At 37.0% G+C, this 25,621-nt stretch overlaps 1 protein-coding gene across 3 annotated transcripts in view; it reads left to right on the forward strand.

The window, feature by feature from the left end:
• Positions 1–24,340, forward strand: part of LOC577272 (xaa-Pro aminopeptidase 1) — a 32,316-nt gene extending 7,976 nt beyond the window's left edge. Inside the window, exons 9-27 of one of the 3 annotated variants that reach the window (XM_030994551.1) lie at positions 520–601; positions 1,197–1,285; positions 2,798–2,958; positions 3,737–3,823; positions 3,974–4,039; positions 5,066–5,136; positions 6,205–6,282; positions 7,076–7,147; positions 7,812–7,908; positions 8,330–8,399; positions 9,155–9,259; positions 10,618–10,683; positions 12,287–12,384; positions 13,508–13,606; positions 14,565–16,950; positions 19,422–19,551; positions 20,140–20,267; positions 21,155–21,282; positions 22,393–24,340. In XM_030994551.1, the coding sequence (XP_030850411.1) occupies positions 520–601; positions 1,197–1,285; positions 2,798–2,958; positions 3,737–3,823; positions 3,974–4,039; positions 5,066–5,136; positions 6,205–6,282; positions 7,076–7,147; positions 7,812–7,908; positions 8,330–8,399; positions 9,155–9,259; positions 10,618–10,683; positions 12,287–12,384; positions 13,508–13,606; positions 14,565–14,771 (1,448 nt within the window). In that variant the 3' untranslated portion in view covers positions 14,772–16,950; positions 19,422–19,551; positions 20,140–20,267; positions 21,155–21,282; positions 22,393–24,340. The remainder of the gene's footprint in view (positions 1–519; positions 602–1,196; positions 1,286–2,797; positions 2,959–3,736; positions 3,824–3,973; positions 4,040–5,065; positions 5,137–6,204; positions 6,283–7,075; positions 7,148–7,811; positions 7,909–8,329; positions 8,400–9,154; positions 9,260–10,617; positions 10,684–12,286; positions 12,385–13,507; positions 13,607–14,564; positions 16,951–19,421; positions 19,552–20,139; positions 20,268–21,154; positions 21,283–22,392) is intronic. The other 2 variants (XM_030994554.1, XM_030994553.1) reach the window with 2 other exon arrangements.
• The last annotated feature ends 1,281 nt before the right edge of the window (positions 24,341–25,621 follow it).

Consider the following 25,621-nt stretch of genomic DNA (forward strand, 5'->3'; position numbering starts at 1 on the left):
AACCGTCCTCATTATGAAGACAATCATAACCATTATCATCACCATTATCATGGCCATCCACCTCGTCACTATCATCATCATCGTGATCATAATCAATAACTATATCATCTTTATTATCATCATCAACATCATCCATTTTCTACATGTATATGACGGTATAGCTAGAAGGTAGACATCTAAAAACTCATTTGTTTTCTTTGTAATTGTTATTTTTAGAGTGTAATGCACTTGGGGAGCATATAATTATTCTGTTTTTATTTACTGATGTAAAGCGCTCTGAGAATGTTTATGTAAAGGCGCTATATAAATATCAACATGTATGTATATGTAGACAGAACGAAATCTACAAAAGGTGACAAAAAGACTAAAACGACGACTTGTTGATAACTACTATCTTCTGTATCGTTAAGATCGTTTAGATTATGTTTGACATTATCTTAAGATCAAACTCAGTATTTGTAATCTTGCTGACACCCTAGTATTTTATCTTTATTTTCTTTTACATCACTATGGTTACAGGGTTGTTTAATCTCCGCGGAGAAGATGTCCCATATAACCCTGTCTTTATATCATATGCAGTCATCGGATTCAGCTACATCTAGTAAGTTATCTTTTTTGTCAACAATACCAATCATTTCTCTAAGGCGAATTAAAGCCTGTCTGCACTAGTTTGGCCAGGAGGGATTAGACCTCCCTGCACGATCACTGACAGGCATGATCATGCATGATCATGGGGGACAAACGGGTACCGCTTAGGCATTGTTTGCTATATATAGGGCGCAAGTAGCTACGAGTAGTGCAGTCCTGTTTAAACGAAATCGTAGGGCATAATTATAGTGATATTGTTTTCTTTAATGCGATTGTTTTTCTTCATTGAACATTTCCATTTCAAAGTTTTGGCATTTTCAAATGGATTTTTAGTCATCATGAAACTCCAGCTGCAGTTTTTTGTCAAAAGATGTCATGAATTTGATATTACAATCTTAAAATCACTGCTGTTCCAAAGGCAGTATTGACAGTAAAATAACGCTGCTGATGCTTCGATCTTTCCGGGTCTGCTCGCTTTTCGTAAGGAACGCTATTCATAAAGGAACGCTATTCATTTAGGCACGCGTTATGGATAGCGGTCCTTGTGAATAGCGGTCCTTATGGATAGCGAGCTTGACCCGATCTTTCCCCATTCTTTTTGTTTGTAGTCTGTACTTGTACGATACTGGAGTGAGACTGGATAATGAACGCTACCCTGAGATCCGACAGCACTTGGAGCTGGATTCTGAGCAGTGTGGTAAGCTATCATTCCCTCAAGGAAATATTATATTGTGATTTATTACAAAGTCAATTAACTCTTATCGTGCCACAGGGCTAATCCCCATTGTGCCAAGCCCCAAATCCCACCGTGCCAGTTTGTTTTGGAGATAATCTGATTAACGCCATGGTTCTATTAATAGCGAGTGCAAAACACACAGCACAGTCCAATAAGCATGAACCATAACTGCTATTACGAATGCTGCGAATGCCTTATGGCAGGCTATATGAGTTAAAGGGATTGTAGACTGACGAGACTACGTGTCTTTCCCGTGGCCTGACTCGGGGTCAATCGGGTACATAGGACTACGGACGACGCGACCGCAGCAATCACGTGCGTGCAACATACGCGAAACCGAAGCGTGAGGAGAACTTTGATCTGTTTCGCGAACACTGACCATGTAGAGATCAAGTTGCTGACTACCGTTAAATCAAGTCCATTTGTTTACGTGCAGTTGTCCAATAAGATGTGGATGTAGATGGCGTTAACCAGTATTTGCCAAGCTACACTCCCTTTAAGTCTAGGGGTATCGGTGCGACATTTCGACTAGTGTTGGCAGCACAGTCGTATATATACTAGGTGGGTGGTAAGTTGCTTTGTACTCCATAATTCGCTAACTAGCAAGCGAACAAGTAACGCAAGAAAACAAAAACATGCTACCGAGAGCATAGTATTTAAGATATCCTTAAAAAAAACACTATATCAATCTGCTTTCAAACTGGCTTCTATCGGAGTCACACCGATGAAAATACCGATTGAATTTTCCTTATGTAAACAAAGGTGAAACTGCCGTTTTCTCCCTGTCGCTTTCATACTGCCGGCGAAATTCACTCGCTGTGGCGAACCCTTGCCGGAAGTGAAACATTATTGCGTAATTATTAAGCCCGCGCTCCATCTAGCTAGCATGCAGCATGTTGAACCATAAGTCAACAAACACAGCTGGTTACGATAAAGCGCGCGTACACTGCGACCTTTGACCATTTTAATCGGTGTTTTCTCCCGAACGCTTTCACAGTGGCTGCTTCGTCGGTGTCACACCGATAGAATGAGAATTTAATCGTCTATTTCTCTTCTTTTCATCGGCTATTTAATCGCCTTTTTCTCCTCTGTAGCATTAATACTGGCCGTTTCATCGGATGCGTCCGGATGCATCCGGTGAAAATCAGGCTAGAAATGGGTATCAGACTGGGATATATATCCCAACGCGTAACTCCTTCACTAAACGTTTTGTTTAAACAACAGGGAAAAAACACAAACAACAAAACTAATAACGAAAAATCGAGTCGCAGATATGCGATAATAATTGTCTAAAATCGAGATGCGTGTAAACGCAACCTTTATATGCAAGAGAGTTTGTGCGAAACCGCTATGCAAATGTCAGTTTCTAAATACTATGCGCACATACATGTATTTAACTAGTTAAATACATCTTCCCCTCTTTCTTGCAGAACTTCATATTTTGATCTTTAATCGTATGTATAACATTGGCAGGTTCAGATCGCTCCACGTGTATCACTGCCAAAGGACTTTCTTCTTTCTACAACGATTTGACTATCGACAACAATCTGGTCACCTCCGAGAAAATTTGGTTCAGCAATTCATCCAGCTACTTTGTATACAATGCTATCATGAACAAAATCGACAGTGATGACGTAAGAATTATCATTTCAAAAATAGTATCTTCGCTACTTTTTTAATGAACTAGGACTTTGGAGCCAGTTGCAGAGGCCAAAGTCCTCTTTTCCATGCAGAGTGCGCCCTCAATGTGCACATTGTCCCCTCTTGAGGAGCAATGTTTTGTCCAGGGTGCAAATTTCACCTTTGTTAAGTTCAAATTTGCACCCTATGTTAGGAGTGTCGCTCTTGTTTACGTTTGCGTATACAAATTTGCAGCTCATTCTCTACTGTAATGAATTTTTTTTGTTAATACTTAAAGAGAGGGTTGGGTTCTGGGAAGAGGTGAAAAATAATTTATAAGCATTTTCATTGTTATTATGCAAGTATGGAAAAACTTCAAAGAAAAAATGTTCCCTGAAAAGCATGGCTCTTCAAATGCCTTCATATTCTAAATATGACGAGAAACAGCTTAAAAATGAGGCCCAATTTTTATGCCACATGTTTGTGTAGTCCCATATACATCTTTCTCTATACAGTGTTTGTTACCTTTATCAAGACGGTGCCAACATTCTTATCATTTTGATGACTCCCGAACCTTACCGTACACACAATACTTATATGCTAGATGATCAACCTTTTCTGATGGATTCCACGCATTTTTTTTCACAATGCAATCGCATGACCAGAACTCAACTTTACCTTTAAGTCACGTTCAGCTTCAATAGTTTAATTTATATAACTTCGAATTTAATTTGTGCCATGCCTATGTCTTGAGGGTTTTGGTTGTTTAGTTTATCTTCTTCTTCATTGCAGAGGAAATACATCATGGAGCCATCTCCCATTCTTCTAATGAAAGCTACCAAGAACGATGTAGAAGTAGAAGTCATGAAAGAAGCGATGGTAAGAAACAAAAATATAAATTTGTTCATTTGATCTTGTTCATTTGACCTTGAAATATTGGGTTATATTGGAAATGTGGCACAGAAGTTTTAAAATGTACATTGTTACACTAAAATCTTGTTTTTGCTGTTTGGTTTTTTTTTATTCTAGCTAATTGAATCGTCAACAATGATAGAAATGGTCACATGGATGCAAGGACTGATAGAGGATATGAATGTAAGTATTAATGCCCCACTGCACTACTTATAGCTACTTGCGCCCTCTATGTAGCAAATAATGCATAAGCCGGTACCCGTTGGTCCCCATGATCCCACATGATCCCTTTTTATTATGAAAATTGAGAGCTGATTTGATGAGATAACCACCTGTCAGTGACCTTGCAGGGAGGTCTAATCCCTCCTGGCCAAACTAGTGCAGATAGGCTTTAACAGTCTTCCTTTTCTCCTTAATAACCTCACCGCTTCCCCGGAAGATTCTCCTTTCATACCCCAGTTACACCCCGAACCCGACCTCCGTACCGACACCAAACCGCCGATTTTCGGCCATAGGGGATAATGTAATTGTTTAATCGGTCTGTAGTTGGTCTGCTGTCGGTCTCGTTGGTGTGACTGAGGTCTGGCTTATTAATAGGAATGTTTTTTTTCTTAAAATGATATCCTTTCATGGATACCCTTGACCAGTGTTTCTACAATAAAACTAATCGATGGCAAGGAAAGAATTCAGTGTTGCTCCTCCCTTTTTTATATTTTAATTAAGTTTTAAGTTGAAAGGCAAGAAATTGAAAATGGGGGAGGGGGTGTAGCTGGGCTGCCAAATGTTCGTAACGTCTGGACCAACGAAAATGTTGTTATTTTCTGTTTATATTTTTTTGTCGTAGTTGTTGTTGTTTTTGTTGGTAAATGTCTGGAAACCATCATGCAAGAAGGTACGCGTGATACATAACGATGGCGTCGTCACTATAATAAAATGTTTGTTAATGTCACTCGAAACTATGTGATTATACATTGCAAGTTCGCAATTGATTAAGGGACTTGCGATCTATTTGGATGAATCGCAGTTCTGTATAAGACATAGCCCCTTCGTTACTTAAAGGACCTTATAAAACTATAATATTGGGCCAGGCTGATCATTTTCTAACGGTAAATCCTTACTGATTGTTGGCAGGGATCAGGGGCGGGGCTTCAAGCGCACAAATTAATTTGAAGTCAACAATGTAAGTAACTACTTTCTCTATTCCAATAGGATCCCGCGGTGGGCAATGCGGAAGTTTTGACGGAATACATGGCGGCCGAGAGACTGCAGACTATACGAGAGTAAGCGATCAACTTCTTTGAAGAAGAAAAAAACATACCGGAAAGTTGTGCAAAATACCAGGGCCCCATTTCACAAAACTTTTCATCAGTGACAAAATAACAGTTTTTGTTATAAACTAGTAAAATCCTTCATTCTGATTGCTTATCAGCAGATTTGTCACTGATTTGTTTCATTTGTCATTGAAAAAAGGGCTTCGTGAAACGGGTCCCATGTGTCATTACTTCAAGTGACGATGATGTGTTTTCTCTTGGCCAAAAATATTAATGATCAGTATAGTCACAACTGCCTTAGTGACTGCTTGTACTTGTCTATAAAGACCAAATTTCTCGTCTTCGTTTATATACAGGTTTTACTGTTTAAACGAGTGCAATCGGACAAGAATCCAAAACTATATATTTACAAGAAATTAAAAATAATAACAAAATGATAATAATACTCAAATTTGTATAGCGCTTAATTTTACGATTCTAATAACTTTACATTGTGAATATTATAATCATTATCCCTGTCATTGGATTAAATTGCTAATCAGGACATAATAGTGAACGTGCCCCGCTCTGTGGGGAGTATTCTGGGAAGGCGCCATTTTACAAGCGCACATGCCAATCCTACCGGGTACCCGTTTATCACCTGGATGGAGAGTGGCAAATAAAGATTAATGTCTTGCCACGGCGGGATTCGAACCATGAACCATGTGATCCACAGTCCGGAATTATCCACTGGACCACAGTACCTCTACATAAGTAAGCATAATCTCACTTTGCCACACTCGACCCAGGTGATGTAAATGGGAACCTGACAGGAATTAATTCCTTGAAATGCTAGAGCGTCGTGTGGCAGCCATGCTAAAGCCGGGGCAATTGTGAAGCGCAAGGAATGTCAAGTCTGACGGATATGAGCACTATACAAAAACCCACCATCATTATTATTATGGAAAGCACAAATGGAAAACAGCTTTTATTATAGACTTTGTTGACCATTTTGATTCCAAACTGATCATTACGCAATTATTTATTAGTCGTCAATGAAAAAAAAATCTTGTTATTTTTATTCTCCTTATCTTATAGCTACCAAGGGTCGTACATGTACCCGAGTTACGAAACGATCTCGGCATTTGGACCAAACAGTGCAGACTTTTATTACCGGTAAGTACCCCCTTCTTAAAGATATACCTCTCCATTTTAACATGTATTTTACAAGACGAGGAAACATTTTTATACCAGAAATAAAGATGAAACACGCATCAAAATGAACAATCCTTCTAAAGACGATCAGAGCAAACATCGAGAAGCGATGAGAACCAAGAGCTCTTAGCTCAACTTACAAACCCTTTCAGGGCTCTAGTTCCTTTGAAAAAAATTACATAGTGTAACCCTGAAAACTTTACATACATTGTACCTTGTGCTTATTCGATTTGATTTGATTTGATCTATGTAGTCTATTTACAGTTTCCACCCATTTCCTTTAAGAATAAAGCGGTAAATAAATAACATCCTTATGTTACCACGGTTGCTTTATGACACCACGGTTGCTGTGTCATTATTTCTAGTAGTACCTTTATGCTGTTTAATGTTAATAATTTATATCGTCGTATCTTGAATGATAATCACCCTTATTTTGTATAATATCAGATGTAGTACTTTGTAATATGTATAATGGTCAACATTTGGATTGTACGCATGGAGAAACTAAAAATATTCTTTTAATATGCGCACCATACCTATCTTACAATTATCAGAATCACACATGATGACGCCCATTAAGTTTAAAGACCTGTAGATGTCACCACTACCATTGACCTGTTCCTGGTCAATTAAAGCTCATCAAATCTTTCCTCACACAAGGTCAAAGTTCAGTTCAAACAATTAGGTTCAAAATACATTATTGGTATTATTATTATTTCTACTACTTTTTTTAAATCAATCTTCTGTATTTCAGTTCGGAGGAGAATGATCGTGTTCCGATCACCACGGGCAAGATATTCCTCTACGATATTGGTGCCCAATACAGGTACAGATTTGTTTGTTAAATAGATTTACTATTAATTATTATCATTGTTAAATGGATTCTAAACGCCATCTTCTTTTCAACATTTTCCCCGTCTATTCATAGATTTTTTTTTTCAAATCCTTTTTCTTTCTTCCAGCTGTGTACAATGTTATAGCGATCGTTGAAGGAAAAAGAATATTGATACCAATACGCCTATAAATGATCAAACACTAAGTTATTAATGACAAATGTTGATGAATAAAATCTTTCTGTTGCCAAGGCTCCGTTATATGGAATGCATTACCCCCTTCTTCAGGTTTATTAAACTCACTGGATTCATTTTTAAAAAAACACTGCAAACTCCTTTCCCTCACATAATTTATAATGTATTTAATATATATTTTGTTTAATGTATGTGCTTATTATAACTTACGTATGTTTATATGTTTTGTAAATATGTCTGTGATCATGTTGATACAGGGTCCCTTGGTCGAGAAAGGGCTACCCTATCAAAATAAAACGACAAATAAAATAAATTAACTCTCTCTCTCTCTCTCTCTCTCTCTCTCATTCTCTCTCTCTCTCTCTCTGTGTCTTCATCTCTCTTCCTTATTATTTCTTATCCCTCCTCAATGTTCCAATAAAGACAGCTAGTAATATTTCATATCATATTTATTTTCCACAGAGAAGGGACCACAACTTTATCGAGAGCATTCTTTTTCGCCAAGGAAGTCGATGTGTCCAAGTACTATGACGTACAGGAACCAACAGACCTCGAGATGGTATATCTTTCCTATCAATGTTTAAACCACAGTGTACTACACTGTTTTCCCCTTTTCGCTGAAATATAACATTTTTTAATAGACTATTTCTGTAATGTAATCAGATAATGCATGAATCTTTGTTATTGCCTCGTTACAAATTATTTCACACACCTCACATTGATCGTTGCTAGGTAGGACAAACATGATGGCTTCTGTATTTTATGGCTACATCTGCCTTAGCTGTGTTATTAAAAGTTCGCATAACCTCATTGTTTAACCTCTATTGTAACCTCTATCTCTCTCTCTCTCTCTCTACCTCTCTCTTTCTCTCTCCATATCCATCGTTATCCATCCCCCTCTTTCCTCTGCTATTCATTCTCTCATTTTTTTCCCCTCCTTCTTCTCTCGTTCCCTTTCCCCTCTGATTTATTTCGTTCAGGAAATCTATACGCGAGTGCTCCTAGGCCATATCGACCTGTGCAATGCATCATTTCGCGCAAATATCTACGGTAAGCTTCTCAATTGATTTCCTACTTAAAGGTCGGGTGAAATCTAAATATTAGTTTATTCCTGTTAATGTGCAGGTATGCATACAACTCATATTTTGTTATTCAAACATCTAAATATATTTCATAGATTTTTAAATATTTTTCAAAATATCTTTCACTGACCGGAAAAGCTCCACCCCCAAAGAAAATGCTTCAGATCTCATTCATCTTGTGACATCATCTGTCAATCATTAGTGAGCTAACGAGCAAGAGATAGTGGTCAATGTACACGTATGAACCTGTTTTAATCGATATTTACAGGTGAATAAGATGTGATCATAAATTCCACAAAACATTAATAATAATAGTGGGTTTTTGTTCAGCGCTCATGTCAGTCAGATTTGACCCTCCTGGCGCTCCCGATTATTACCCCGGCTTTAGCATGGCTGCCATAGCAGCGCTCTAGCATTTCAAGGAATTAATCCTAATTAACCCCATTTAAATCACCTGGGTTCGGGGTTGGCAAATTTCGATTAATGTCTTGCAAAGGACGTTGGTCACGTGGCAGGACTCGAACCACGGACCTTGGGATCCACAGTCCGACGACATAACCACTCGACCGCGACACCTGAACCTAAAAATTGTAATAACCTCTTCCTCTTCTTTTCATTTAAAACTCTACCGGTTCCATTATTTTCATGGAAAGACTGCTACTATCTGCATGGTATTATCCACGCTATAACATTATTTGTGTTGTTGATGTTTATCCTCTATAGGTCGTGACCTCGATATGTTAGCACGTCAGCATCTGTGGGACGTGGGCTTAGATTACATCCATCCTACTGGCTACGGACTAGGACAGTATCTTACTGTACATGAAGGTACGTATCAAAGAACTGTCCGGTTCATTGATTTTCAATTTCAGTTTCAGTTTCAGTTTTATTTTTATTTTCTATTCCAATAGAACAATTGATATAGATAATTATGACAAGAAATCAATCACAGGAATCAATGTACGTTAATATAATGCATTTTGCAAATCATTAATTGAATTATAAAATAGAATACATACTTTTGCTGTTATGCTTCTTTTTCTTAAGGTATAAACTGTGATCTGTCCGTTAAAAACTACCAATAAGCCGCAGTTTGTTTGTCTTCTAAAACTTGATAATGCTCGTAGTTTACTTCGGTATAACTTGCTTCAATACCAAGCATAATCAATTGAATCTATTTAGAGACCCCTCACGCACACAAACATTTACCCAGATTGTCGCGTCTGTTGTGACTTACTTGTAGTTTTTAGCCGTATGGTCGCGATTTTATTGTCTTAGCGCGTCAGCATCTATATATTACATGCACCATACTAGCATGAAGGTGGATATACGCATTCGGCCAGCACTGTCTTCTTTATATTAATCAAACTCTGCAATTCGTGTTGTTTGTGGTTTTACATGTATATGTAGCACGCTATGCGCATATACAGTGCGTCCCAGAAAAAAACGAAACCGAGAACTATCGGTGTTTTATCATAACTTAGTCACATTTATAATTAATAAATGACACATATAGCCGTAGACGTAAGACGTCATGCATGGCTTATTGTCAACGAAACGGAATTAAGTCTTTTGTCGATTCTGCTTGTTGCTGCGGCAGTTAGCCAGTGAAAACGAATTCGTTTGATAAAATTATGGAAATGCAAGCACTACCTAAACAAACAGAATTTGTCCATTCCTTGCTCATTTTTCATGATTGAGGTGTCATATGAAAGGGCAGAATCTCAATTTTTTGGAAATGTGATTTTCTCCTTGAAATTCAGATACCGCCCGCCAAATGACTTTTTGGTTTCCTCTCTTCATATTCACTTAAATCACTCATGCATGAAATGTGGATTATAAGAGTTGCATCAAATGAAAGAAGATGATCTAAGCTTTCCAAATATGTGTCATTTATTAATTATAAACGTGACTAAGTTATGATAAAACATCGATAGTTCTCGGTTTCGTTTTTTCTGGGACGCACTGTATATCATTTAAGCTTCAAACATTATATTCAATCAACTATAATATGCTATATGAATATCTATTCCAATAGAAAATGATCTAGATGACTAAGGTGATTAACTCATTCTAAAGGAAGAATTAGATTGCAACGTCGACCCTATATTTTTTCAAGTCCCTGTGGGTACACATTCATACCAACATTATTGTTCCTTTCTTAACTATTTTTCATTCAATTTCAGAACCTGTCAACATCGGAGACTACACACTAGATGAAACATTTCATGCAAACATGATACTCTCAAACGGTAAGTTTCTGTTAATATTCGTTTTTGTTGTATCCATATAATACTAATAGGAAATGTTCAAACAAATTTGTACAAAAAGAATAGTATATGTGTTCCTCCCATTTTGAATCTGAATATCCAGTTATCTATTCAACGAATGTATTGGATCGTGGTCGATTTTGGGTTTGTAATGGATGCATATTCAGTAATTATTTTTTCATAGTCGAGGTCTCGTTGATTGTAAGAAGTTTAATGGATATACATTAATTATTCTACGATCAAGCGAACTGGAATTTTAAAGCACCAACGGCAACAAATACGTGATTACGTCACCATTCCTTTGACCAACATTTGTTGAAATGAGAAAATAAATTTTCTTTTTTTTGATAATATATATTTTCATTAAAGTTGACACCTTCATCTAATTGTAACAAAGAGGCTTCAGATTCTGGATCTTGCTTTCAGATATTCTCGTCACAAGAAAGTCAATTTGACAAGTTTCGGCATCTTTTCATTTTTACTTCTCGTCCCCAGGATGTCTATTGACGAGATTCGTCACCTTGGCTTCTTGTCTTTTCATCAACAAAAGTCGGTTGACGAGTTTCGACATCGTTACCGAATGTCGGCTGACGAGTTTCGATATACTGTCTTTTCGTCACCAAAAAGTCGGGTTGACGAGTTCCGGCATCTTTTCTTTTCGTCACTAGAAAGTCGGGTTGACGACTTTCGGCATCTTGATATCTCGTCACCAGAACGTCGGGTTAACGAATTTCGGCATATTGTCTTTTCTTTACCGAATATCGGTTGACGAGTTTCAAAATACTGTCTTTTCGTCACCAAACAGTCGGGTTGACGAGTTTTGGCATCTTTTCTTTTCGTCACTAGAAAGTCGGGTTGAAGACTTTCGGCATCTTGTTATCTCGTCACCAGAAAGTCGGGTTGACGAGTTTCGGTATCTTGTCTTCTCGTCACCAAGGTCGGTTGACTAGTGTCCGCATCTTGTCGTCTCATTACCAGGAAGTTGGTTAAGGAGTTTCGTCATTTTGTCTTTTCATCACCAGAAAGTCGAATTGTAGAGCCTCGGCTGTCGGCATCTTCTCTTTTAACCTCGTTGTCAGCAGAAAATACGGTTGACTAGTTTCGGCATCTTGTCATCAGAAATTTGGTTTGACGAGTTCAGCTTTTTACCTTCTTGTCATCAAAAAGTCTGGTTGACGAGTTTGGGCATTCTCGTCACAAAAAGGGCCAATTGTCCAAATTCGGCATATTATCATCTCTTCACTACCTGTATAAACTTTGTTTTGTCTATGATCTCGTCCTAAGGGGATTTGATGACATTTGTCATTTTATCGTCTAGTCTTTCTCTCTCAAGAAACGTCAATTTAACAAGATTTTATATTTCTCGTTTTCTGATATTCTGGAATACGGTAAACTGACTCGATGAGACCCAGAATTCACGTGTTTGATTCACACACAAAAAAGTTCGGCTGCATAGTATATTGCATTTTTTCTGTCCGTCGGAACTAATTAGCTTCTGTGTACGCATGAACCGCACTTCTTGTAAAACAGATATCAGCCCTCGATATTTTCTCAGGAAGTATGTTTATCCTATCCACCTTCACAGGTCCCGGTTACTACAACATCGATCCAACCAGTGCCACTGACAACGACTTCGGAGTACGCCTCACAAACGTCATGCGGGTAATTCCATCTGAAACCCCGGTAAGTCATCTTGAACGTCAGAGTTGTTTTTCAGTTTCCATTAATAATTGAAAGGGGCTGTAGCATGACGAGACTACGTGTCTTTCCCATGGCCTGACTCGGGCCAATCGGGTATAATACGACTACGGACGACGCAACTTACGCAAAAACCGAAGCGTGAGGAGAACTTCGGTCTGTTTCGCGAACGCTAGCGCGCGCTGACCTAGTTAAGCAAGTCCATTCATATAAGTGCAATTGTCCAAAAAAGGACGTAGATGGCGTCAACCAGTATTTCCCATGCTACAGCCCCTTTAATTCATTTTTCTTTTCTTTTTTTCAATCAAAGTTGATTTCCCCGAAATTTGCGAGAATTGTTATTTTCTTCCTCGAAACATAATAAGATGATGTAAACAAAAAATTATTGTTGGTAGACGTTTCCATTCAGGAATTGAATAATCTGTGTCATAGTTATGATCTCCAACATCTAAAGCATTTCACTGGTAATGATACAAATTTAGATTACATAACGTTTGTAAAAAGATATATGTATGCGCTTTAAAGATATAAGTACCCCGGTAATCGGATTCATTCGCACAATTTTCAATCAATCGTGTATTTATTCAATTTTCATACAAATACAATCGAAGCTAATTAACATTCATAAAACAAAACAATGAACAGACAGAGTAATCAATATTATCGGCAATTTATACAAAATGTTAACATTACAATTTATATAAAATGAAAAAGGAGAGCTTTAAACAAGTCTATGATAGTTTTGTGAGAAAAAAGTTCCCTGTAATTTATCCGATTATTATTATTTTTTTTATATAATAGATTGTACATAACAAGGATACTAAAGAATACAACAAAAATAAGTACCATGTATACATCATTTCCACTCATTTTTATAGGAAACTTTCTGCCATATAAGACACAATAAGGGTAATAGGTTATAGTCGATCACAATCAATTTCCAGATCCCATCTAGTCCCCGTTTCTCGGAGTGGCGAATAAAGATCAAACTCTTAATAAACAACATACGTACCCTACAGGGGCTTGAACCAATGACTTCATTCTCAGTCATATCAGCAAACCACTACACTACGACACCTTCCATGAATTGATTTTTCTTCCTATACAGTATGGACAGGAAGGTGAGGAGTATCTTGAGTTTGAGGTCATTTCTTTTGTGCCTTTTGAACCGAGGCTGATTGACTTTGAAATGTTTACGAGAAAACAGGTAAGGGGACTTAGCCTTTTCTAAAATTAAAATATCGATGTAAAAAAAAGTTGACAATTTAAATCAAATGCAAGAATTAATGGTGATTAAGCTTGATTGGAAGAAGATAACTACATGTAATATACGATCTTTTGGACACTCGTGGTTATCACGTTTCACGAACATTTTTGTTTGTAAATAGTTTCTTGTACTTTTTTTATTCACCTTTGAAGGCAATGACTATATCTTTTAATCAATTGCAACCTCCCCGCAATAATAATAATAATGATATCTAAGATATATACAGATACAGTTTCTTAGCGCTTTACAAAACAAATGAAATGAAAAGTATGGTTAAACTAAATATGCAATGGCACTCTTTTTTAGATAAGAAATAGATGCAGTAGTATTATAAGTTTACTTTTTTGATATCTGTTTAATGGAATCATATTTCAATTTAATAGTTTCTGGTACTTTTTTTATTCACCTTTGAAGGCAATGACTATATCATTTAATCAATTGCAACCTCCCCGCAATAATAATAATAATAATAATAATAATAATAATATCTAAGATATATACAGATACAGTTTCTTAGCGCTTTACAAAACAAATGAAATGAAAAGTACGGTTAAACTAAATATGCAATGGCACTCTTTTTTAGATAAGAACTAGATGCAGTAGTATTATAAGTTTACTTTTTTGACATCTGTTTAATGGAATCATATTTCAATTTATCCCATCTTAAATATTGTCTAAATAGGATAATGGCATTGATGATGGGATGTTTAATTAAAGAGAGGTCTTATAAATGAGATGTTAAAGAGAGGTCTTTTTATTAACGTTTTGTAATTAAAACAAATCAAAAAAATGAATTAAATCTAATGTTTTAATGAAGTTGAACTAGTACGTATACATTTTGCTATTGGTTATGCTGAGAAGTGTAAATAATTGTTGGTACCCTTTCTTCCTTCAAAAGCTTGAATGGTATAACAACTACAACGAACGAATTCGAGAAGAGTTGGATGGGAAACTTTCGGGTAATGCACGTGAATGGATGCTCTCCAGGACGAGATTCCAGCAATACCGCTGGGAGTACATCGGTGGAGCCTCATCCATCTCCATGACAACGACCGCCATCTTGATTTCTCTATGTTTGATTGTATCACATCTCATGTCAAAGTAGAATTTGGTTTACGTTACCTTTTTTGTATGTTTTGATTGCAAAATCGTGTCGAATGAAGCTTTGTATCTTTAATATGAAAAGGCGCTTTTTAAATGTAATACAGTCAAACCTGTTTCTAATAGTGGCCACCTGTCAATATTGGTCAATTTAAATGTTTCCCTTGAGTGGCCGTTATAGACAGGTTTGTTTTGAATTATTAAATGAGGGAAAGGTAGACGCTAGTGTGATGCCTGTTGCACAAGGCCTCCGTATTGATTGCTGTATTGCCTATGATAATCACGTATGTAAAGGCGTTAGGCCATTTTCGTAATGGATTCCAATTTAATGCACAAATCTTTGTTAAATGCCATGTTACAAACCAAATTCATTCACCTGTTACGAACAATTACATTTCAGTGGTCAGAATGCCAATAACATACATTACTTGTTGTTAGGTCGGGCAAACCCTAATGTTTGTCCTACCTAGCAACAAATAACGTTTGCAACGCGTATTATGACTACTAAATTACAACTATTTGCAACAGGTAGATGAAACAATTTGCATTAAGGCACTCCTCAAAGATGTATGCATTAACTTTAGTTACATTACGAAAATAGCATTTTTTGCACTATAGAATACAGAGTTCGCTGTAGAAATGTTTAGGTTCGTACATGAAGACATTCGAAAGTTTATTTCTATTGTACCGTTGAAAGTAAGTCGAAAAATTAAAATTCGACCAAAATAAATCTTGACTTGTTGAATCTCATTCAAAACAAACTGAACGGTAATGTTTTTACAGCAATGAGTTATGTATCCAGATAAACTATCCCATATCCATCATATATTGTATATCCTGTGTAACGTTATTGTGAAAGGCAATTTGTGCAATTTCATGAATATTCATATTTAAGTTAATATGGTGAATATACTAGCTGTAACTTTAGCCCTAAACCAATTGATTGTATCAAAAGGCTCTGTTCGATGTTCACTCTATATATTACGTGATTAATGAAAGTATATCGAAGCTTAAAACGGTAACCTTTAATTATTGGACTGGATTTTCTAAAATTTGAAATATCCGTTGACCATATTAAACCTTTAGTAATATTTCTTCTTTTCTATGTGTTTGCTACAATAATAGCAATATTCTTTGAAATAGACTCTTCATGTTTCGTATAATATTCCATTGATTACTGAGTTATCTTTATTTAGGCTTCAAAAACGAATTTTTCATTCTCTGAGCTACTTATTTCTTTCTGTGTGTGTTAAAGAAATTGACATGCGTGTGAATTTGGTTAGTTTACGACAATAGATGTACTACTGATAGCATTTGTATATAATACACTTTCAACCTAAAGTAATGATTTATTGCCTATGCACCTTAACTATGCTTTCATGCTTTTTATTGCTAAGTAATTAAGTGCCTTGCTTAAAGTCCTTTCCCCCTTTTAATTAGGCTTTATTTGCATGGAGTACATTCACAATAATAGAGATAGAGCAAAGAAAATTCTTAGAACTGTAATACTTTTTGATTGGTTAAATTTATATATATATATATATATATATATATATGTATATTTATGTAAAACTAGTGCTACGCGGACATTCTGTCGGTATATCCCCGTGCTACGGGGACTTGCCGCGTTACGGGGACTCGTATATGTCCCCGTAACACAATCCCTTTCTGACGGCTCCAATTCTTGGATTTATTGATTGCCCTTTTAAACCAAGTTAGCAGGAGTAAATTGTGATTTAAATCCGCTGGAAATTTTACTGGAAACGCATTTTCCTGTTTTTAAATAAAGTTTACAAAATAGTATTGATCTTCCCAAAGATCATGACGGACTCTCGATTTCAAAGGCAAAAAGCGCCAACTTGCGTTGAAATGTGAACAATCTAGGGTTAGCTGCCTAGGCCATAGGGCTAGCTAGCTAGGGTTAGGAAAACTCTAACATTTTCGTACAGTATTGATTTTCGCCTGATCGAGCGACCAGGATATCCGACTGCGATGCGCGCCTCCTTAGCCGGGCCGGCCAGCCGGGCTGGTCGACTCGCGGCCCGAGAGGGTAGCTAGCTCTAGCTACTACTAGACTGGACGCCAAACGGTGACGTGAATGCATGCACATTTTTGCAGGATCGACATGATTGCTGTCGACGTGGATGTCGAGGCAGCTTACTCGACGAGCTGGACGAAGGCTGGTATGTACTTTACCGGCTGTGTTGTTAGTTTAATCATAGACTAGACGTCTAGGAGGATAAATTAGAACTAGACTCGAGTCTAGGCCTACAAATCTAGTATTGTTAACAATGCATGGCCTCTTTTCCTTTGCCTTTGCTTAGTCTTATGAGTTATTAATATTATTATTTTAGTGTTTTTTTTGTGGTGAATTAGATTTAGAAACGGCCAAACTGAAAGACTGCTGCTGCAGTAAATATGAAAGAGGGGCCATATGAAAGCGATAGATTTGTCGATCTAACTTTAAATTCTTTATAGAACTCCATGGCCAGGAAGCTCCGATGCCGACGCCAAAGGCGTCGAAAACAGGAATAGACTACTAAACAATACTAGACTAGATCTAGATCCATCTAGTACTACTACTAGTCTCTAGATCTAGTCTAGCTAAACTTGCAGTTACCGGCGTGTTGCACTAGCCGTTGTAGACAAGCGCGTAGCCAGGATCTAATTTTAGTGAGCACGCGAAGCCTGCAAAACACAGAGCGCGCGTAGCGGCTCCCTAGGGGGTGGGTGCAGCTTTGACGTTTCATTAAATTATTAGAGAAAGAAGACGATTCGTTGGACCGTACTCGACTCTTAATCCTTATCTAAATTCAGTTTCTTTTGACGTTTCATTAGACTTTTAGAGAAAGAAGAAGATTGGTTGTACCGTCCTCAACTCTTAATCCTTGTTTGAATCAAGCTCCCCTTCCTCTGCGCATAGCGCGGAAGCTTTGACGTTTTTAATTAGATTATTAAAGAAAGAACACGATTTGTTGTACCGTTCTCGACTCTTATTAATCCTTTTTCTTCCTACGTCCACTTCCTTTCTTCTTTTTTTCTTTTTTTCTTTTTTTTTTGGCCGGCGTTTTGGGGCGACTGCCCCCCCTGGCTACGCGCATGGTTGTAGAACTAAAAGGTTAACTGCACTAGCAGGCAGTAGTAGCACATACCCGTCTTATACTATTACATTAGGTCTGGATCTATGACTGAGTGCATGCCCCCCCCCCCCCCCCTGATTTTGCGCATCATGCAATTGATTACAAAATTTGGCCTTGGGCTTGGCTGACACTGTACAACTACAATGTACATGCTTTAAGAAACCATCGTCTGAAATCTGAATACTTGTAGACGCTTTGAAATCAGTGAAAAGCTTTTTGTTCGACCATTGGCACATACAGTACATGTACGTCAGAGTTTGCAAAGCATGTCAGGTAATTTACAAGAACATGGCCACTCCCATCATCTTTTGCCGCCATAAGAATTAGTAAAATGTGGTTATGTTGCTATGTTCACGTAAGGATTTATTGGATCCAGGAGGCCACAATTACCAAGTTATGTATTAAATCAAATGTCTGTTCACCCTCTAAACAATAATAATAATAATAATAATAACCGAAAGCCACAGTTTCATTCCCCTTTAAGGTAAGGTTGATCCAGGCCAGCATCCCATACGTCCCAACACAACATGTAAATCGCTTAAGTTATAACAATTCCATGGACGTGGATATATAGATCTACAGTACCATACAGTAGTACTATACAAATTATGTAATTGGGTGTATATGGCCCCTGATATCTCGGAAACCTAAATCTAAGCTTATACGGGAGTTTGCTTAATTACAATTTGGACCTTGAAAACCCTGGGAATGGAAAAAAGCTAAAATGGCCCATTTTTGAGAAACACGTACCCCTTTGCCAAGCTAAGGCTAGAGAGTTTGGTAAAGGCAAGCGCCCAAAGTGAACGTACATTGTGTGTGCGCCAATTCTTACCTGCATACATTCAAAGCATGGTAGATGCGTACATCCTAGACAATGGACTAGTCTCTATCTGCAGACCCATGAACGATTACTGTAGTATTGTAATGGGTATTCAAATTATACAATTAGTCTGGAAACTGTTTTTTCTGAACTTATTAGTGGAATGGACTGGACTACTAAAACTCATTTGTAAGATTATCGATTACGGGTGGTGTTTCCGTTAAAAGTAGAGACCTGGTATACTGACAAGATTTGACTCAAGTGGTGTGCTACCCTTACAGGTGCACCTGGAAATTGTCAGGTATCGCCCAAAATGACATTTGAGTCTTTCATCCCATGCCAAAATCATTGTTAGATATGTCCGAATGATGTATGAAAGTTTCATTGAAAAAGAACTCTGCTTTCCTGGTTAAAACAGCAATAATTTGTGTCAGATTTTACAACAAATTACTGTATGACGTGTATGCGGTTTATTTGACACATGGTACACATGATTAATTCTTCTCGAAAAACTAAATTGAAATAGAAAGACAGCATTGTAATAGCCAATGAACATGTGTCAAATTAACATCTTGATCTTTCTGTACTGTAAGAGAAACCAGTGCTCATATTAAGATAGCAATGAATGCAGAATGCCATTTTGTGTATTATATTTTTTTGTTATTATGTATGTCTTCTTATTTGATTACTACAGTATTACAAACCTGTGCAGCATTTGATCGAGAGGCTGTTTGAACAACCACATACTAGACCAGCACTTCGACCAGCTTAGCATCAGGATGCATGTCAATGTGAAGAGGCTGTGAAACCTCTCCAAATGCAGGGTAAGATTTTCAAAAATTGTACCCCTCCTTGATTTTGTGAAAACACTGAAATGCATCTTATCATCCTCACATCACTTGGTGCCATACACAGTGACTCGTTTCTCCCAGAATGTCATCGTCTTCAGCAAATTCTTTTATTGTGATGTTAGGAAGGCCGATCGACTAGGACTTTCCAGGCCGCGTATTATTTTTTCGTACCCCAGCGAGCCCAGATTCCAGTATGAACTGTTCACCTATTCACCTATTCACCTATTGTTAGATATGTCCGTATGATGTGTGAAAGTTTGATTGAAAAAGAACTCTGCTTTCCTGGTTAATACAGCAATAATTTGTGTCAGATTTTACAACAAATTACTGTATGACGTGTATACGGTTTATTTGACACATGGTTACACTTGATTAATTCTTCTAGAAAAACTAAAATTCAGTGTAATAGCCAATGAACATGTGTCAAATTAACTTCTTGATCTTTCCGTGCTGTAAGAGAAACCAGTGCTCATATTATGATAGCAATGAATGCAGAATGCCATTTTGTGTATATATTTTTGTGTTATTATGTATAAATGTCTTCTTATTTCTTTACTACAGTAACAAACCTGTGCAGCATTTGATCGAGAGGCTGTTTGAACAACCACATACTAGACCAGCACTTAGACCAGCTTAGCATCAAGATGCATGCCAATGTGAAGAGGCTGTGAAACCTCTCCAAATGCAGGGTAAGATTTTCAAAAATTGTACCCCTCCTTGATTTTGTGAAAACACTGAAATGCATCTTATCATCCTCACATCACTTGGTGCCATACACAGTGATTTGTTTCTCCCAGAATGTCATCATTTTCAGCATATTCTTTAATTGTGATGTTAGGAAGGCCAATCGGCTAGGTCGTTTCAGGCCGGGTCTTATTTTTTCGTACCCTAGCGAGCCCTGATTCCAGTATGAACTCATTTTCATACATAAAAAGAGGTCATAAGTAAAAATTGGACTTCGATTATTTAATGCTTTGCCCCACTATTTATAAAGGCAAAAAACTGAATAAACTGAGATTCGAACCCTCACGTCAAATCCAAGGTCCTATTAGTAACACGCTGTCCTTACCGATTGAGCTGACGATGAGTTGATGACAGATTGATTTGTGGGATATGTATGAAAAAAATATTAGTCTTAAACATATTATCAAATACTTCAGGGAGGATACCCCTATGAAATTTAAACATAACAATTAATATATTTAGTTTTACCAGATGAAACAAGGAAAGAGTTTTTAACTTTACAAAAAGGGGAAGTGAGTGGGTATCAAATTTACTGTTTGATATTATACGTATGGCACGTTTCTGGAGCAAGAATCATTTTTTATGAGCTTTGTATGTATTTCCCCATATTTCATTGCAATAATTTAAATGTGTTAATATAATCGTGTTATAAATATAAAACAATATCTTGAGATGTAAAAAGTTTTTTAATTTTATACAACTCACCTATACTTCTTGATAGCTTAGAGGAAATATATGTTTATGATAGCAATGCATAAATGCAGAACGCCATTTTGTGTATGTTTTGTTATTTTTGTATTATTGTCTTCTTATATGTATTTGTTTACTACAGTACCATACCTGTGCAGCATTTGATCGAGAGGCAGTTTGAACAACCACATACTAGACCAGCACTTAGACCAGCTTAGCATCAGGATGCATGTCAATGTGAAGAGGCTGTGAAACATCCTTTAATGCTGGGTAAGATTTTGCCAGATATATCTCAACACATGTGTCGGGACCCTTGAGAGATTTTGTCCCATGAAGAGTCTTGTGATATCTTAGAGCACCTGTTGATGGATCAATTTGTAACTTGGTATGTTTCCACATTGTGGGTGACAATGATATGATTGATATTCGGATCATGGAATAAAAGGTCACAAGGCTTTATGATAACTGCTAAGGTGTACAATATCATAAGAACCAGTTGACACATATTACCAGTAATATGTGTATCTTTTGGATTTTGGAGGCCTTTAGATAAAATGTCACAGGGCTTATATATATTTACAAACATATTGTTTTACTGTGATCACATTATTTAGACAAAATAGCATCAAGTTTTGTACCTGTATGTCTCTTAAGGGGAAAATATTTGGTCAGTTTTTGGGGACACGAGTCTAAAAGATCAAGGTCATATGACTGCCGGTATATTATAAATACATGCTAAAACTGTTTATAATGGCAAAATCTCAAGAACTAAATATCAGATTTCAATCAAACTTGGTACCTGAATGTATCTTAGAGGACTTATGTAGCCGTACCATTTTGGGGTCATGAGGTAAAAGTTCAAGGTCACAGAATTTATAGATGCGAAATGGCCTTTAATTGTAAAAACTCAAGAAATGAATGTCAGATTTTAATCACACCTGGTACCTGAATTTTATGAAGCCAATGTAGTGGTACAATCTTGGGGTTATGAGGTCAAAGGTCAAGGTCACAGGAATCATTCTAAAATAGCTTGAAATTGTGATTTCTCAGGATCTGGTTGATGAATTACCATCAAAGTCGAGTTTACAGATTAATTTAGTGCATGTTAATTTTGGCTTGATAGCGGAGTCATCATTTTCAACTGAAGATGATCTCTTGCTCCTCAACCCCTTACGATTCTTAGGATTAAATTAATATCGGCCTTACCTTTCCCAGTTTGCATATATGTTTTTGTTGTTGATAGAGTGCTTATCAGGGTCAATCCTTTTCGTCTAAAAGACAAATTGGAATATTAGTCCCAACCATTTTTATTATCTTTATGCATTGATAATTGCCACTGATATGCCCATTTTCTTTCTTTTGTCCTATAATTATATATAGGTATCGATGGATATAGGGTCTACCACACAGTTTATCACCCCAATGCATCAGAGAAAGGACATCAATACTGAAGTGGGTATGCAAATGGATTCCATCTATTCGAAACCATGAAAGAACCTGCTATGGCACAACCAGTAATGATGTTTCCCTCAAGCGGAAAGCAGTAGAGTGGACTTTCGTTTGATTAGTCGCCACTAGCACCACATAATTCATGTACATACAGCAGGGGTGTGAATGATCCTAACAGACAGCCATTACCAACATGATCAAGGCCAAATTGAATGTTATTGAAATGTATGTTTTCCATAAGTTTCAGTAAATGGAAAGCATTGTCACTTTTTGTTTAAATTCCTATCGCTTAAAGAGGTAGTTCAGTTTTGGTAAAGAGGGTGCTACACAAAATAATTTGTTTGTGAGATAATGAAAACCAAGTGTAAAATGTAAAATATTTCCAGTCTGAATAAATTTGGGCCCCAAATTTATAAGATGATTTTTCTAAAAATTAATAAAATGCTTACACTTTTCAAACATTTTCAAAAGAGGTTTTTAAATAGTTGTTGATGATTTCTTTATATCATCATTATTTCAACACAACATCACGAGCATAACTTTGTATGAAAAATGGTTCAAACCAATGTTTTTTTTAGAGCGCCTTCTTGTGTTTCAATGGCTCTTTTTGAATGATGACAGGTTTTTTTTCTTCCATAGTCTTCGTAATTTTCTATAACCTTCAAGCATGGTGAAATAATAACTATTAGATTGTAGTGTTGTTGTTTTATGGTAACTAAAGCTTAGCTCTACCAAAATTGTACTACCCCTCTCAAGGGAATGTCCACCATTTAAATCGTCTGAATATTTTCTCGTAGATGGATGGGGACGAATTCAATATTCAAATAAAATGTCAGGTCGAACACCTGTTATTTGGATTCTACAAATGAAAAACGTGTGTGTAGATATCATCCCTTCCTCAAAATACACAGCAGCCATTAAATGTGTTTAATTTGATTTAGCATAATGTTACTACAATGTTGGAGTTTTGACATAAAGATATTGTATGGACAACATTTCTTTCAGGTTTGACACGAACAAGTTCTCGAAAATTGACAATGAAAATTACATATTAGCTATAAGTTTTATGAGTCCTAGTTATTTTGTTTAGTATTTGCTTGCACCATTGTTCTATCACAATCTGTGTGCAGTTCATTTGGTGATTGACCTGTGGAGATAAAAACAGTTCCTGTTGAAAACTCCTGTTTCACGTTTGACACATGTATGGCATGTCGTGCACCAAATTGCACCATGTCAAGTATATATGCAAAATCTTCCTTACCGTGGGAGGGAGATAACCCCCTCCCAAACCCTCCCCCTCCCCCCCCCCCCCCAATCTGGCTCTGCCCCAGCCCTATGTTGCTTCGCTCCCTCAGGCCTCATTCTTGGCTCAAAGTTGGCAACCCTGGTACTGCATGTGTATTGAATTGAATTGATCACTCCTTGAAAATGTTTGTATATATATATATATATGTTCAATATGTCAGAATAAAAATGTAGTACAAACACATAGTTTAATCTTTACCGGGTAATTGTAATTAGTGAACCATATTTCAGTGTTTTCGATATACATTTGTCAATATATAATACCAACAAAGTACAAACTCATACAACATAGGGCAAGACTAACTTTACATATTCAGCAATCATTATGTTTAATGTCCAGCTTTTTGCAATGATCTAGCTAAACATACAACGTTCTTGTTCACAGTTGTTATGCCTCCGCCAACACTAGAACTCATAGTAAGGCATTTTATCATGGATGGAGTTAATATCATAGGCTTATTAGTACTTACATACTCGTAAACTAACCAGATAAACATTGATGCGTGTATTTGAAAATCAAACTTTAGTTCATGTAAACATACAAAATAAACCTTTTTATATTAAATTCAGCACATTCATATTCTCTACTTTGGTTTATTATGACTAACATGTCAGCATGATGAAATATGAAGGATGATTATGATGGTGATGATAATGATGATGGTGACCGTGATGCAATGATGATGAGGATGAAGATGGTGGTGGTGATGAGGAAGAATATGATGGTGATGGTGAGGATGATAATAATAATAATAATAACGTTTTATTTACCCAGGGTAGCCACTTCAGTTATAAAACTGCTCTCCCAGCGGGCCCTGCATAACATAACATGTTACTATTACCCTTCTCCAATCTAATATGCTGAGCGCCTAGCTAGAAGGCAGAAGGTCCCATTGTTATAAGTCTTTGGTATGACTCGGCCGGGGATCGAACCCACGACCTCCCGTTCATGATGAAGATGGTGACCGTGATGAGGATGAAGTTGATGTTGATCCGACCTTTCCCAGCTAGGCTAGCTGAAAAGGTAACTTTGTGAAACGAATTGGAACTTGTTATTTATATCTGAAGGGCAAACGAATGACTGTGCCAAACTTTTTAAGTGGTGGGGTGTAGCCGCCAGACGCCCCCAAAGACCCACATTTTCCAGCTAGGCTAGACTAGCTAGAGACGTAACCTCGTGAAACCAATTGGAACTTGTTATATATATTCAACATTATCATGCGTATACGTATTGAGCATTAAATTAAAACTATGTATAAATATGTCTGAAAATATGAGATATTGGGGGTTTCTAGCTGAAAGGGCATATAGTGGCTAATCGCGTTTATGGAGACTGACATCGGCGCGAGCGTCAGCCGATGTCAGTCTCCTTAAACGCGATTAGTGCACTTGCCATAGAGCTCGACGCATATCAGATAGGCTACAATAATTATTGCTGCTCTCAGGTGTATAAATTAATGGGGAACCGGTAGAAGGTGAAAGCCTTTATGTGAACGATCTTCTCAATGCCCATGAGCCGCTTGGAAGGATTGCTCCCCAGGGAGTTGAGATGGTGCACACAATGTGTGCTGGTTTGCGTTGTTTTCTATGACCGGGCTAATAATATCATTGTAAAGCACGTATCATCCATATTAGGCGCTATATAAATCGAAACATAACTTTTAATCATAACTTATTATAGTTAACAAATATTGGTTTTAGTTATTATTACAATGCCTAGGTTATTTTAGCACTATGCAACTCCGAAACAAGAGGGCACTGTTGTAACCAGTATTAGACAGGGCTATGGGGACAATATTTGTATATATATGATTACTATTTCATTTGTGACCATGAACGTCGATCAAGGGGGTCA

The sequence above is a fragment of the Strongylocentrotus purpuratus genome, unplaced genomic scaffold, assembly GCF_000002235.5.
Source record: "Strongylocentrotus purpuratus isolate Spur 01 unplaced genomic scaffold, Spur_5.0 spur5_scaffold_21, whole genome shotgun sequence".
NCBI classification, from domain to species: domain Eukaryota; kingdom Metazoa; phylum Echinodermata; class Echinoidea; order Camarodonta; family Strongylocentrotidae; genus Strongylocentrotus; species Strongylocentrotus purpuratus.